Source organism: Pezoporus wallicus, unplaced genomic scaffold (assembly GCF_028554395.1).
Source record: "Pezoporus wallicus isolate ANWC-B61680 ecotype Strahan unplaced genomic scaffold, APGP_CSIRO_Pwel_v1 contig_3573, whole genome shotgun sequence".
NCBI lineage: Eukaryota > Metazoa > Chordata > Aves > Psittaciformes > Psittacidae > Pezoporus > Pezoporus wallicus.
This window is the reverse complement of record NW_026642425.1, coordinates 154,728-170,697: the sequence shown is the minus strand read 5'-3', so window position 1 is coordinate 170,697 and position 15,970 is coordinate 154,728. Positions and strand designations below refer to the sequence as shown.

Here is a 15,970-nt window from a genome sequence, read left to right as displayed (position 1 = left end):
GTCTTACGATTTGAAAGTCCTGGGGAGCAAAGGCATCTTTGTCCATTGGGCAGAAACTGGAAGTGTCTTTGCTTCAGCACATCACCAACGTCACTGGCACAGGTTACCCAAGGAGGTTGTGGCTGCCCCATCCCTGGAAGTGTCCAAGGCTAGATTGGATGAGGCCTTGGATGACATGGTCTAGTGTGAGGCACCCCTACCTCACAACACTCCCTGCAGGTGGGTTGGAACAAGATGATGTTAAGGTCCTTTCCAACCCTAACAATACCATGATTCTGTGATCCTGATCAAACACTTTCTCCCCCTGTATGTCAGTGTGTGGAGCAAAGAAGCAATAGGAGTGAGCCCAGACATCTGCCTTTACAGCTAGTTAGCACACAGCAAAAATAAATAATCCAGGGAGGTGGACCCTATGAAAGATTCTGGAGTTAGGGGCAGTGTCTCTTTGGCAGAATTGAGGAGATTCTTTAGGAATATAGTGCATAAACAAACTGCAAAAATTCAGCCCAGGATTCAACTAATTCTGCTATGTAGACAGCTTGTGCATAAGGAAACTGTCTGTAAAAGCAAACCCAAGATGTACTGAACCTTGGAGTCTTTGCAACTTGTAATTGCACAAGTTCTTCTTAATAGAAGTATTTCCTACCCTAGTATTTGAAGACTCTGAATACAAAATTCTTCAATTGCTTTATTTAATTAAAATGTCTGCTACAGTCAAGATACTAAGACATAGAAGTAATTAATTATAGAATCATAGAATGGTTAGGGTTGGGAAGGACTTTAAGGTCATCTAGTTCCAACTCCCCTGCCATGGTCAGGGACACTTCACACAAGACCATGTTGCCCAAGGCTCTGTCCAACCTGGCCTTGAACACTGCCAGGGATGGAGCATTTACCTTTTTGAGCAACCTGTACCAGCGCCTCACCACCTTCACATTAAAGAACTTCTTCCTTAGATCTAACCTGAACTTCCCCTGTTTAAGCTTAAACCCATTGCCAATTGTTCTATCACTACAGTTCCTGATGAAGAGTTCCTCTCCAGCCTCCTTGTAGCCCCTGGGAGTGAGTGAACAAGTTACCTGACTGGGTTTAAACCACGACACCCCCCTTCAGATACTGGAAGGCTGCTATGAGATCTCCATGCAGCCTTCTCTTCTCCAGCCTGAATAGCCCCAACTTCCTCAGCCTGTCATTGAATGAGAGGTGCTCCAGCCCCCTTACCATCCTTGTGGACCTCCTCTGGACTTGCTCGTTACCAGTCTCCAGTTGGACATTGAGCCCTTGACCACAACTCTGCATCCGGCCATCCAACCAATTAGTTATCCACTGAGTGGTCCATCCATCAAATTTACGCCTCTGCAGTTTAGAGACAAGGATGTTGTGTGGGTCAGTGTCAAACACTTTGCACAAGTTCAGGTAGGTGACGTCAATGGCTTTGCCCCTTTCCATCAGTTCCGTAGCGCCATCATAGAAGGTCACCAAATTGGTCAGACAGGATTTCCCCTTAATGAAGCTATATTGGCTGTCACCAACCACCTTGTTGGTTTTCCTGTGCCTTAGCATGCTTTCCAGAATGCCCCAAGAATTTGCCAGGCACAGAAGTGAGACTGACTGGTCTGTGGTTTCCCAAGTCTTCCATCTTCCCCTTCTTGAAAATGGGGGTTATATTACCCTTTTTCCAGTCATCAAGAATTTCACCTGACTGCTGTGGTTTTTCAAGTATGACGAACAGTGGCTTAGCAACTTCATTTGCCAGCTCCTTCAGGACCCACGACCCACAGGTGGATTTCATCAGGTCCCATGGACTTGTGCACATTCAGGTTCTCAAGATGATCTTGAACCTGACCCTCTCCTACAGTGGGCCTAAGGTCTTCATTCTCACTGTCCCTGCATCTGCCTTCCAAGACTTGCGTGGTGTGGTCAGAGCACTTGCCAGTGAAGACTGAGGCAAAGAAGTCATTAAGAACCTTCAGCCTCCTCCAAATCCAGGTTAGCTAGGTGACTTGTATTTGCATGCATATCATAAACCATAATACTATTTTAGCTCCACATCACCTATCTAAACAGATGCTGGTTGGGTTTTAAGTTTTCACTTCAGAAGATTGATTCAGATCTTTTTTCTTAAGATACTTAAATTACATTCTTTGTAACATCCATCTGGTGGTAAAAATTTCTACTTGACAGCCTTGGAAATTTGGTATCGCTTTTCTTTTTCTAGTAGTTTGTTCAGTCTGCTTTTTAACTGGGGTTTCTGTAAAGCTTCACAGTATCAAAACCTTACCAGTTATGTTTACACAGATGCAATTTAATATGCTGCTTCTTGAGCATACGATGTTTTTCTACAAGTAAAGGAATGGGGGTGTGGGTTTGTTTGTTTTTTTTTTTTCTATCAGACTTGAGCTTAAATGCACATTTCACATTCATTAATAACCTGGGAATAGTGTCCATAGTCAAGTCCATCCCTCGATCACAAGCCCATCTATATGTTCCATCTCTGTCTTGATGGCCTGAGGTGCCATGGGCCCACCAGGCCAAAAATAATTCACCCTTCTGTTGCCATAATAACTAGATAAAATCATACAAAGAACGAAAATTTAAAAAGCTATGCATCCCATGACAGACAGGAAATGATTCAAAATAGAAACAGGAGTGAATAAAAGTATATGTATTTCAAAACGAAAGCAATATAATTAGGTTGATAAATGAAAAAACTAAAAATATGGACAGTGAACTAATGCAGAGACCAAAAAAGCAAATTTAAAAACCAGCATAGTACACAACAGACAAAAAAAGAAGTAAAAAATAGGGATGACAACTTGATAAAAGCCACCATGGAAAGACAATTTAAAAAACAAAGGTAAAAGGACATACAAGAAAAAAGTTTAAAAATACAGACAGTGGACTGGATAAAAAAACACAGAAAATATTAAAATTAACGGGAACTACGAAAATAAAGGAAAAACATAAAAATAAGGGCAAAATTAAACAGAAACAACAAATTTTTAAAGTGATGGGGATTTAGAAAGGAAAAGATTACAAAACAGAGACAAGAAACTACATAGACACACATACACAAAAAAATAACAACCATGTTAAAACAGGGGGAAAAAAAACACACCCCCCCCCCCCCCCATGACCGACAGGACACAAATTAAATATAAAGCTTGATAAAAGCAGACATAGCAACAAAATCTGCAAAATCCAAATGGTAAGAGGGATGAGTGAATGACAGAATAGGCCAAGGGAACCAAATAAAGGAAGACTAAGATAGAAAATGCAAAAAACGAGAGCTGTAAAGAATGCAAGAAATACTAAAAAATAAAGACAGAGCAGTGGATAGAAGCAGACGTGTTATCCGACAGACAGGAAAGGGTTAAAAACGAAGGCGTGAACCCCGCGGCGTTGCCCCGCGGTTGCAAGGGTCGTGTTCGGGGACGCGTCGCTGTGCACAAGGACGCTGCCGTGGAACGAGCGCCGCCACCGCGGTACTATAGCCCTGCTACGGTGCACGAAGCCCTGCGGCGGAGGTGGCGGGCATCAGGGCTCCGTTTCCTCACGTGACTCCTCACGTGACTCCTCACGTGACACCCCCTCGTTCCCGGTCGGGCACTCTCAAGATGGCGGCGGCAGCGGCTGCGGTCCGGGGTCGGCGCTTTAAGTGGTCGTTGGAGCTGGCGGCGGCGCCGGGGGGGCGGTGAGGCCTGGACAGGAGGGGGGGGGGGAAGAAATGACACGTATTTTGTGAGGTCCAGGGGTCTCCCTGTCCTCATCTGCTCCCTTCTATCCCCATACAGGCCCCGCGGAGCCGCAGAGGGCCGTGGGCCGCTGGGGTTCGCCGAGCGGCAGCTGGGGGAGGGAGGTGTCCACGAGAGCGACAAAATCCTCATGGAGAAGGTAGGCCGGGGGGGGGGGGAGGGGGGGATGGGGAAGAGGGAAGAAGGGACACCCGCCAGATGCCTAGGTGTTCCGTGGCAGAGTAGTCCCAGTCCCACATGCCCAGGTGCTGTATGGGAGCTGTCCTGTATGTATCATGGACTTCTGTGCTCTCTCCTTCCCTGCAGCGCTGCTGGGATGTGGCACTGGCACCGCTAAAGCAGATCCCAATGAACCTGTTCATCATGTATATGGCTGGCAACACCATCTCCATCTTTCCTGCCATGATGGTTTGTATGATGGGCTGGCGCCCACTGCAGGCCCTCATGTCCCTCTCTGCCAGTGAGTACAGCCCCGTGTGGGTGTGGGTGACAGCTCCCTGGGTGTCCCCACACAACCAGCTCCTGCCACACCACACTTGCCCCACTTACCTGCTGTGGTCCACTGCCTTACATCTTCCCCAGCAAAAGTCATCCCCTCATATCCCGCCACACTTGTTCCTGCAACAGCCCCTGCCCCACATATGTGGGACATTGAAACCTGGACAGGGCTTTTTACAAGGGCATGGCACCACAGGACAAGGGGGAATGGCTTTAAAGTGACAGAGAAGAGATTTAGATTATATATTAGGCAGAAGTTCTTCCCTGTGAGGGTGCTGAGGCCCTGGCACAGGTTGCCCAGAGAAGCTGTGGCTGCCCCATCCCTGACAGTGTTCAAGGTCAGGTTGCACAGGGCTTGGAACAATTTGGACTAGTGGAAGATGTCCCTGCCTGTGGCAGAAGGTTGGAACTGGATGAGCTTTAAGGTCCCTTTTAACCCAAACCTGTCCCACTGCAACAGTTGGCCCTGTGTCACTTACCTGCACGGGTACCCCAGCAGTCATTCCTATGATATGATCCCTCATCAGTTTCTCCACATGTTCGAGAACAGTTGCCCCCATCCTATGCATCCCCCAGCAGTCACCCCAATGTCACTTTACCACCATGCTTTCCCCTACAGTTGTCCCTAAGACAGTTGCATCCATGTTGGTCACTCCTGTGTGTTCCCCAGCAGCCACCCCTGTGCAATCCACCCAGTGCCCCCCCCCCCCCCCCCCATGAATCCCCACCTGTCATTACCCCTGGTCCCCAGTGGGGACAGGTCCCCCATCCTCCCCATCTCTTCCTGTCACCCCTGCAGCACTGAAGGCACTGGAGAGCTCAAGCCGGCGGGCACTGCAGGGTCTGGTGTTCCTAGTGGGCAATGGGCTGGGGCTGGCACTGGCTCTCTACAAGTGCCAAGCCATGGGTTTGCTGCCCACCCGCCCCTCCGACTGGCTGGCCTTCGTTGCCCCCCCGCAGGTATGCCCAGATGTCAAGGTCTCCCCACCCCATTTGGCCTGATGGCAAGGTTCCCCTTGGCCTGGATACTGGGGTTCCCACACTTACCCGATTTCTCTCTCTTCCCTCTGCAGCGAATGGAGTTCACTGGTGGGGGCCTCATCCTGTGACCCAATGCACCCACCCACCAATAAAGGTGATGGCAGGCTGGTAATACTGTTTTTGAAGGAATTATGAAGGTTTAGGGGTGCAGCCCAAAGAGGCACGGGTCAGAGCAAAAACTGTTTTTGCTGTCTGCTGGGAACACTTGGAGTGCACTGGAGGAGCACTAAAGCCTGTGCTTGGAGTGCCCTGTGAGCTTTGGGGCATGTACCGGGAGGCTTGGGATTCACACCCAGAGTATGCTGGGGCTGAACTCAGAGCCTTGGGGCCCATCCTGGGAGCCTCAGGGCCTGTACTGGGAGCACAGGGAGCCTTGGGGGTCACAATGGGAGTACATTGGAGCCGTAGTTAGAGCTTCAGGGCCCATATTAGGGTGCATGCTGGGAACACCAAGAATGCACTGGGAGTGTTTGGGTCCATACTGGGATCATACTTGGAGAGCTGCAGCCCAGGCTGGCACTGTACTGGGAACACTTGGTCCATACTGGGATGTTTGGGCTCATATTAGGATCTTAGTTTAAATGTAGCTCATACTGGCATTATACTCAGAGCACTGGGCCCACAGGGGGAGTGTTGGAGCCATATTGGGCTCCCAGATGAAGAGCTGTGACCAAAACTGGCATTGTACTGGGAGCATTGCTGCTGTACTCAAAGTACTGGGCCCATACTGGGATCATGCTTGAAGACCTGTGACTTAGGCTGTCATCATATGGGGAGCACTGGTAATATACTGGAATCATACTCCCAGACTGGCATTGTACTGGGAACACCTGAGCTCATACTAGAACACTGAGCCTGTACTGGGATCACACTTGAAGACCTGTGGCTCACACTGCCATCATACTGGGAGCACTGGGCCCATATTAGGATGGTGGACAGTGAGTTAGGGCAGTGCATATGCAGTACTGGGATCTGTGAGGCCATACTGGTGTGCTCAGGGCCTTGGGGAGATCCTATCATCCACACTTTGGATGTGACCCCTGACACCTTTTACCACAGAGAAGCCTCAGCCCCTCTGTCAGCACCTCCAAGAACTCCATGTCTGACCTACTCCAAGAGCTTGAACCATGGCTGCCCCTCAACTACCTTCCACTGTCCGTAACTGCCCTGCAGTTCTCCCAGCTGCCCCCAAACTATCCCACACCTCTCCAGGTATCCATAATAGCTCCAGATTTCCCCCAAGTGTCCCATAGCTGCTGTCCCTGCCCCACAAACACCTACAGATTTCCCCAACTATCCAATTTTTGCTTCTTTTTCCCCCCATTGTTGTCTCTGTTTTGCCTCTGTATTCACCAGGTTTTGCTCCTTTTGTCCTGTTTGCCCATTTTCACCCTGTTTCCTCCTATTTATTCTTGGTGTTAGCTCACTTTTCCATGGTTTTCCCCCATTTTTCTGTGCTCTTGTATGCCCCATTTTGGCTTATTCCAAATGTTCCTGCCCCAGCCACCGTAACTGTCTGGTTTTGCCCCATATTGCCTCCCCACCCCCCCCCCCCTCCCCGTTTTTGACCCATTTTTCTTCGTTTGTGCTGTCTCCTTCCTCTTTCCCCAATTTCCTTCATTTTTCCACTTCTGTTTTCCATAATTTCCCTGCTTTTACCATTTTTCCTGGTTTTGCTGCACTTCCACCCTTTCTCCTCCTTCTCCCTATTCCTGACTCATATCTGCGTATTTTTCCTCATTTTCCCAGTTTCCCCTTAAGTTTCGCCATCTCATGTTTTCCCTTGGCTTGTGCCTGTTTCTGCTCTTATTTCCCCATTTTACCCTAAGTTTTTTTCCGCTATTTCCCCTGGTTTTCTCCCTACTTTTTGCCGATTTGTGCCACCTGTATGTGGCACGTTCCCCCTCTCCAACAACCACCAGTAAGTGCCAGTACACAGCCATTGCCGCCGCCCGTCCCGTCACCCCCTCCGCCCCCCCCCCATGCCCCCGTACGTCTCCCAAGTATGCCTCAGAGCCTCGTCATGATTTTCAGGATGGTCCAGACCCTTGCTTTTCAGTAGGGTCCAGTGAATCCTAGTATGGCTTAGCGCCTTCCTCAGGACTTCCAGTATGATCCAGATCCCCATTCCAGTATATTCCATTGCTACCCAGTACACCCCACTGGCCTCGTAGCGCTTGCTTTAGAGAACACCCCGCTGCCTCGCAGTGGCACTCGCAGGCTGGGGCGCCGGCAGAGGACTCCCTTCTCCCACGCTGGGGCTGCGATGAGGCTGGTGACCTTTCCCGCCTGGTCCCCCTTCTCCCAGTTGCTCTGGCCCCGGAGGCCATTCCAAGCCGGCCAGCCCCGGGACACTGCCGCCACTCTGCCTTCAGCCAAAGGATTCGGACCCTCTCTAAATGGCCGCTCCTTGCCACAGCCAGCTCCTTCAGCCGACTCCGACAGCTTCTCCACTCCACTCCGCTCTGCCCCCCCTGCCATCCGCCACCGGGTACCCTCCTGCGCCATGACCCCCCCCCCCTCAAGCAGCCAAGACCACGCCCACTCTCAGACTCGCCAATTACCTGGGCACCCCGTGGCCACGCCCCATCCTCTCCGCCCGCTCCTGCTGCTGCCGACCCCCATCTGTGACAGGGCCGTGACTCACCAGGACGGGCCTCAGCGGCCACCAGCACTGCGGTGGTGGCCAAGGGGGCACTGAGGGACGTGTTAGAGACCCCACCGCGTCCCCTGTCTCAGGGCCCAGCGCCCCTGACCACAGCCTCAGGGATAGCCCCCTGCTCCCCCCATTACTCTGAGGCCAGTACCCCTGTACTCACCACAGTCAAGGTCATTGATGGCCTTGGCACTCAGGGACATGATGGCAGCACAACCTGAAAGGGGTATGTGATCCCTGACACTTCCCTTTTACCACCAGGTGTGACCCTAGCTTTACCACAGGCCTGACCTGCAACCTCCCCTCAGGGTCATTAGGCTGGTTAAACAGTACATTTTGGTGTCTCTGAATTTCAGCATGTGACTTTTTTTTCCAGTGAGTGATATTTTCATTTTTCCCAAAATTTTCAAGTTCTGTGAATGAGTCACACATTACTTCCAATCATGAGAAACTGGTGAGTACTAGTATTTGAAAGCATTGCTCTCCATCTTCAGGCACCAGTCAATAAACTTGCATTAAGCCACCTGATTTGTAAGTGGACTGAATACTAAATATCTGGCATTCGCCAGTGCAGTGCCAATTGCTGGCAATCAAAGTAACACCTCCAGAACAGAGGCTTAAGTGGAGAGAAATTTTATTCCTGCATGTGTGATAAATGGACATTTTCAAACTTAATTGTACTGCCAAAACTGAACTTAAAACCACTTTGTGCTTGTACAATGGGGGATATGGGAGAGAGGAAGCACATGATTTGACTGGTTCAAAACCTGACATGGTTTTATGCTAAAGGTTCTTAAACATTATGGCTGTAGAAAACTGAAAGTGAGTATGAAGTTGAAGCTGCATTCATAAAAATGAATAAAAGTAACTGGAAATTAGTTGACTGGGACAGAAATGGGGCAAGCTGGCAAAATAGCTATGCAACTTCTCCGTGTAGTGAGCAAGACTAGCTCTCTCAGCCTGTCTCCAAAGCAGAGCTGCTCCAGCCCTTGCAGCATCTCTGTGGCCTCCTCTTGACTCACTCCAGCAGCGGCACATCCCTCTTGTGTTGTTGCCCCAGAGCTGGATGCAGCACTGCGGGGTGGGGGGGGTGGGGGGGAGACTCACCAGAGCACAGTACTGGGGGCAAATCCCCTCCCTTGACCTGCTGCTCACACTCTGGGGATGCAGCACATCGCACAGCGGGCTTCTGGGCTGCAAGTGCACACCGGGGGTGCTGGGGCATGGGGAACTTCTCATCAACCACGATGACCCTCCAGGATGGGGATACATCCAAAAGACAGGGCTAAAACCTAAAGCAAAGCACTGCATGTAGACAAAGAATATTCCTGCCGTAAAGCCTAGGCCCTTCAGTTGGGGAGTCTTAATCAGTGGCCATTGCATAGGAGCTCTTCCTTTTTTTTGTCACCCCTTACATTGGTTGCCAGGAGCACAAAACTTCATTAAGGTTTTCTGACTGTGTGACACTGTGTGCTGTATTCAAGTTGGTGGAGTTACCAAAAGCTTTTAAGAAATAGAGAGGCTTGTTTCTTTCTGCACTTGTCTGTACTGAGAAGGGGCCAGAGGGGCTGGAATATCGTCTACAAGTATGACAGAGGACACATGGAGACCTGCCCCACTCAAAACAGCTGCAAGAGGCTGGCAATCACCAGTGAGCAACTGGATCAAGCCCTCGATACTCCACCACAGTGAGAAAAAGCCACATATAAACTGGAGGGCGACACTGTAAGGGTACTGTTTAAAAGTCAAGGATATTACTATTTCCTACCAGGCTCTACCAACAAAAAAACCCACACAAGATGATTTTCCCTGCCTCTGTACAGCCTGGGAGTCAAATCTGGAAGTGTCAGCCATTGTCAACTGAACTGCTTTATAAATCCTTCCATTTGCCTAGATTGTTGCACCATTTGTGTCAGCAGCCTTCAGCAGGTTTCCAGCTTACTGAGTTGACTGAGACTGCATCTAGAGTAGGCTGGGCCGCACTTCCCAATGTGTTGGCTGCTGGGTCACCTGCCTGTCTCCTCCAGCTGCTGGATCTCACACCAAAGCACATGGTCAGAGCTGTGTAGCTGATGTGTGGAGCTGTGCACTGGGGAAACATAAGAGAAGAGAGGTATTCTGACAGCATGTAAAGGGAAGAGCACTTTTATCTCTACTGAATAGCATCTGTCTTTCTCAGGGAGGGGGCCAACTAGAGACAGCTGCTCTTTATTTGGGAATTATTTTCTCACAAACACCAGGACAGTTAGTTGCCGAATACAGCCCATCCCAGGATGCCTCTGTCCTCTGTGCCTGCATCAGATAATCCCAAGCAGAAGATTAATGCAATTTAAGTGAATATTTGCACATGCCTAATAGGTTCTTGTCTGGTATATATATCAACTCTGTTCGGACAAAAAAATACTACCAATTTCTTTAGTTTCTGAACTAGGCAGCCGCAGAAAAAGCCTGTTACACAACCTTGTCACTGAAAAGGAAAGTTGTAAATGGGGAAAGCATTGGACAAAGGACTTCTCTAGCTGCATGTTTGTGACACATTTAGTAATTAAGAGGCCCAGAATAACGCTTTGTAAAAAAGTGCAAAAGGTCTTCATGCAGGAGAGCCACACAGACTATTCAGTTTTAGATACAAAGCTGCAGTTACCTGAGTTAAGCTATTTAATGTTCTGCTTTAATTTGAGTACTGAGTAGCATAGATCACTAACATTATTATCCTTTCATGCAATGGGTGATACACAAATCTTCAGGTTCAAAAGTAAGGTAAGCTTATTTTAGAAAATGCCAAAACAGCTCTGAGAAGCGTAAGTGCATGGAAATGTCATGCTGATATGGTCTCATGCTGGACTTAGGATCAACTTTTTTTCAGTCTTAACATCCTTTACCTAAGGCAAGCTTGCAACCTGCTTGCATCATGTTAACTATAGTCAAACAGATGAGGACTCCACACTGAGTGTGACATAGGTTTAGACTGTCCTCAACACTCAGACTTCCATCACAAATGGATGATATCGGTCCCTGAGACAGAGCAGAAATAAAACTCTGTTACTAAGGCCTAGAATGTGTGGAAAAATTAGAATGTTTTCCTCCTACTGCCAACAGTCATAACATCACCTGAAAAAAGGTACCTACAGGATAAGCTGAGCTCTGAACTTCACAAGGACTTATGTTTTACTTGTCTTGCTATCCTGACCCTATACTTGACATAGGCATTCTGTTTGTGATGAGATGTTTCTGCAGGGTCTGAGACCACACAGCAGCAGCACATCTTACACTTCAGCAGAACAGGCCATAGAAGTGAAAAGGCAACAGATGAGTCATCAGCCAGACTGCAGTCTGACACCCCACTCACTCTCCTGCTGGAGATCTCTCCCCTCCTGCAAGAAGGCTGCTGATAATGAAGTTGCCTGGCACATGAGATTGCAGAAAACCAGAGTCATCAGAAAAATATCAGCCATTTATTTTCTGCTATTTTAATAAAGAGATGGCTTCATCTCTCAATGTGCCTGAAAGCAAGTTCCAAGAAGTGTCTTTAACAGTTCTCAACAGCCAGTTTGAAGAACTGCTGACATGTCAGCTGTGTTATGCCTTGAAACGTGCCTGCAAGTGGACAAACTGCCATACATGATTTTAAGGATAAAGTGAAGTTGCTTGCTAGAAACCTTCACATCCTTACACTGCTTGAGTACTCCACCCCTCTATCTCTTGACCTTGCACGAAGACCCAACACCAAAAGGGATTCCAGTGTTTCATTCTCCAGAGCTGGGCAGAGGACAGGGTGGCTGAAGATTCTGGCCAGCACAGGCAGAGTATCTCTTTAATGTATCTCATTACTCCCACCATCAACATTGTAACTCCAATGCAGTTACCTACTGCATTAACTTAATTTTAATTAGTAACTGGATAATATAATTCCACAATTTATTCAGTTACGCTTGCTCTATTTTACAAAGATATCAGAACAATGAGCTCAGGAATATCCTTACTTTAATTTCTCCGAAAAATCCTGAGAATTAAATAGGACTGGATTATTTGACTGCAGTGGGCATCCAAGGCTCCAGTGCTATGCATCAGCTCTGGTTAGAAGTCTTCAGATTAATTTGTTATGCTTCCAAATTAATATCCAGTTTCCCAGCCTGCCATTCATGAACTGCACTTTCAACCCCTACCTGTCTCAGGGGCAAGTACTCAGTGTGCCTTTTTACAAGTGGCTTTGCTTGCACTCCCCTAAGTTATTTCCAGGCATTAAGTACAAGTCTGAGAAACATTTAAGCCTCTCTGGAGATTTAGTGTGCAGCTGATCTAAGGGATATCAAGTCAAATCCTAAATATATCTTTTAAGACTTAGGCAAACCAAACCAACTGAAAATCCAACTCCTGCTTTGGTAACTTGTTATAGGGCCGATACTAATAAGCATTAGTACAAAGTTTACTAAACCCCTTTCAGAGAGGACAATCACAATCTCCTTTGTAAAGCAAGCTGTTTCTCTGAGGAAATACCCCCTATTTTGACATCAGCATAGGCAGTGCAAGCATATTGCAGGCAGCTTTGGAGTAAAATAATACTCTTGAACTACCAGAATACAGCAATTTGTCATGGTAAAACCGGCTTGATTCATGATACTAAATTAAAAAAAAACAACAAACTAACAGACCACCTAAACCACTGCCAGTACTGGCAAGAGGCAGTAACAGGCATTGTAAAAAGACTGTTGTGACTAAAATTCGGTTACCTCTTAAAGAAGAAATATGGTGGTGTTCCTGCTTTTCTTTGTGGAAATTCAAGACCCAGGAGGTTCTAATTGAAGGGAAAACTGGTACAGATCTGCTGGATAAAGCTTTAGCACATTTCTTCATTTCTCTGAATCTTGACTAAATGATCATATCTCTCAGTTGCTTCAGGTACACATTTAGCAACCTGAAAAACACACCATTACCTTGTCTTTTTTCACTCTCTCTTGCTTTTCCTCAATATAAGTTGATTTTTAAGGTGGAGGAGGGAGCAAGGTTAAGACAAGAACCAGAGATATAATACCAGATGACCTCTAGCTTAAGTGATGAGTATTAAAAACAAATCACTACCAGAGTTAAGTGACAAAACTACTCTTCCATTTATTTCAAATCAAGCTGCTGTGAGCTGGATTCATTAACTTCATTTTTCAAGCTGGATTCTTTAACAACTTCATTTTTCATACAGACAGGTTCAGTAACATTGATAGCATGTGGCAATTTAGAGGTAGCTGCATAATAAAAAGAAATTACTAACATTTAACACTTTGTATAAAATGGAGGTGAAGGGTTTTTCAAAACAGTACAAGAAATGTTCCATCACAAGTCGTTACTTGATGACACTAGGGAGTATTCTTTGACCAGAATTCACCTGCAGGAACAGGCATCTTCCTGGCTATCCTTCTCAGGTCAGATATGCTTAAGTGAACATTTTAGAACCATTTAGTATTAGATGTCTGCCTCTATCACAATACTTAATTAGCAAACAGGAAAGCAGCTACAGTCCATTTTATGTTTTCATACACTGAGACTTAAATGTTCATATACTGTCCAGCTTCTTCAGGATGAAAGGAGCTGAAAAAAAGAAAATAAAGCCACATGAACTTAACTCAGCTGAGAGTAACAGGAAGTCTACAGTGAGTCTGCGATGAAACTACAACACGTTTACGTGGCATCTAAAATATTCAGACTTTGGGTGAGATACCACCCCCCGCCTCCCACATCGTCCCTTCTCTCCCTGCATGACTGCTTTAACGGGTGAAGTAGCATGATTCAAGGGGGAACAGGGTATGCCCGCTTGTGTTGCAGTTCAACGCCGTGGGCAAGCGCTCGACACCACCGGGCGCAGACGGAATCACACAAACGGAGTGAAGAGCACCCTGAAGAAAAGCTCTGATGCAACAAGTTACAGCACTGCCTGCAAGAACAGGCAGCATGGCGATGTTCTTCCATGCTCTGGGGAAGTCCAGAACCGCGGAGTTCGCCCAGGCCCCGCCGGGATGCCGAAGCTCTCCCGCCCCCGTGAGGACGCGCCCAGCCACCGGCACACGCAGGCCCTGGCTGCCACCAGACCAGACCCGACCCGACCACGCCGCGTACTCACTGATCCGCAGCAGCGCGACATAGATGAGGAAGTTGCGGACGGAGGTGAGGACGTCGCGGCGCATCTTCCGCTTCAGCTCCTCCGGGTCCATTTTGGGCCCCAGGCCCTCGATGCGGAACATGCTCACGCCGGCGTCCCCGCGCGCCGCTGCGGCTGGCGCGAAGAGCCACGCGCGCTGGCCTCACGTGCACAGGGTGGGCGGCGGAGCGAGCGCAAAGAGGCGCGCGGATGCGCTAGATTGCAGCGGCAGTACTGCGGCGGCTCCCCCCGGGGCTGAGAGCGTGCTACGTGCTTACGTTCTACCCCTTCCGGCGCCGCGCTTCCGCCTCTCCTGCACTCTCATGCTGCCTCTTCCGAGGCTGTAGTTGCTCCTGCCTTGCGCTTGCGTCCAGCTTATGGGTGCCGTGCTTCCGCTTCTTGTGCGCTCGCGTCCTGCCTCTCTTCTGGGGTCGCGCGTCAGCCTCTTGTGCTAGGCTGAAAGCCGGGACACGGGCGCCTATTAGGGGGAGCGAGCTCGGGGTGGGGGGTTGTGTGAGATTTCCGCAGGGAGAATTCCACTGGTTTGAACTCTGGTCTTCAAAGCCCCTTCCAACTCAAACCAGTGGGTGATTCGATGGTTCTGCCAGCAGCAGTGCGTGTTTCTTTTGCTCCTGCCAGATTGCAGACAGTAGCATGCTGTTTCCTGCGGCAGAGATGGGTCTTTGGTGGGGAGCTGAGCTGCTGCCTGTTTGGAAAAGAAGTCTCGAAACACACTCCAGCTCTGTTCAGAGAGGAGACAACGTTTATTTTCAGAAGGTTGCTTGGGACATTTCTACAAATAGAGCACACCCAATGCTGTCTTGTAGGTTACATTTATACACAAAAGTTACAAGGTAGTACAGTCCAGTTACAATGACTGGTCAGTAATGTACAATCGTTGGCTCTTCTGTTCTCCCATCTCCTTTTAAAGGCATAGTATTGATTTATTTCACCATGCGTGTTCTGTGAGTAAGTGTCTCTGTGGGCAAGGGTCTCATCTCAAAGAAGTGTGATTTTTTTTTTAATATCAATGAAGGCAGTCCAGGACACCATAAAAGTTAGTTTCATTGCCAACTCTAGTAGAGATAAATGCTCTTGGCCAAAGCATGTTCTCCTCCTCCTCTGGCGTCCTTTGGCCTTTGTCCATTCTGTCATCTACTGAGAACAAGACAGTTCTTTGTCTAAACCTTGACACATATTTACACAGTTTCTTCTGGGTTAAGTCTTCCTGCTGCCAATCCAGAATCGGTACCACCTGAGTCTCTGATCCTCAAGGGCTGGAAGACAGCTCTCTCCACCCTAGGGTTAAGAATACAGCAAAGCAGCCTAGAAGCTGCCTGGTCTGGTTGACCTGTGGGTGTGAACTTGGGAAGCTGTGGTGCAGGCAAGACACTTGCATGGGGGCATGGAACGGGAGTTCTGGTTAGATGTAGCTGTCATGGAGGAGAGTCATGTATATATCACAAACCTTTCTCCTCAGCCCAGTGCTTTCCCTCAGACGTAAAACAACCCTACATAATAAGGCACAGAGAAATTGTACAGTGCCATTCAGTGACCTTGATTAAGGGTTACAGTGTCCCTTCAGCAAGTTTGCTGATGATACAGAGCTGGGTGGACTCTCTGATACACCTGAAGCTGTGCTGCAATTCGGCAGGACCTTGATAGGCTGGAGGATTGGGTGGGGAGAATGAGGTTCAACAAGGGCAAGTGTAGGAAGGGGAACACATGGGGAGGAAGAACCCTGAATTCCAGCACAGGCTGGGGGGTGAGCTACTAGGGAGCAGTTCAGCTGAGAAGGACCTGGGAGTGTCGGTGGATGACAAATTGACTTTGAGCCAGCCCCTGGGACAAGAGTGTCCTGGGGTACACTGGGAAGTGTGGCAGCAGGTTGAG

General features: G+C 48.3%; 2 protein-coding genes across 2 annotated transcripts; one reads left to right on the top strand and one right to left on the bottom strand.

Annotated features, from left to right (window-relative positions):
• Positions 1 to 3,557: 3,557 nt before the first annotated feature.
• EMC4 (ER membrane protein complex subunit 4) lies at positions 3,558 to 5,406 on the top strand. Its single transcript, XM_057430453.1, has 5 exons — positions 3,558 to 3,694; positions 3,795 to 3,894; positions 4,062 to 4,215; positions 5,053 to 5,213; positions 5,327 to 5,406. Exons 1-5 carry the CDS (start codon positions 3,618 to 3,620, stop codon positions 5,360 to 5,362), a joined length of 528 nt encoding a protein of 175 aa, XP_057286436.1. The 5' UTR covers positions 3,558 to 3,617; the 3' UTR covers positions 5,363 to 5,406.
• A 7,949-nt stretch (positions 5,407 to 13,355) lies between these two features.
• TOMM5 (translocase of outer mitochondrial membrane 5) lies at positions 13,356 to 14,236 on the bottom strand. Its single transcript, XM_057430458.1, has 2 exons — positions 14,060 to 14,236; positions 13,356 to 13,530 (listed from the first exon to the last, which is right to left on the bottom strand). Exons 1-2 carry the CDS (start codon positions 14,178 to 14,180, stop codon positions 13,496 to 13,498), a joined length of 156 nt encoding a protein of 51 aa, XP_057286441.1. The 5' UTR covers positions 14,181 to 14,236; the 3' UTR covers positions 13,356 to 13,495.
• Positions 14,237 to 15,970: the final 1,734 nt, after the last annotated feature.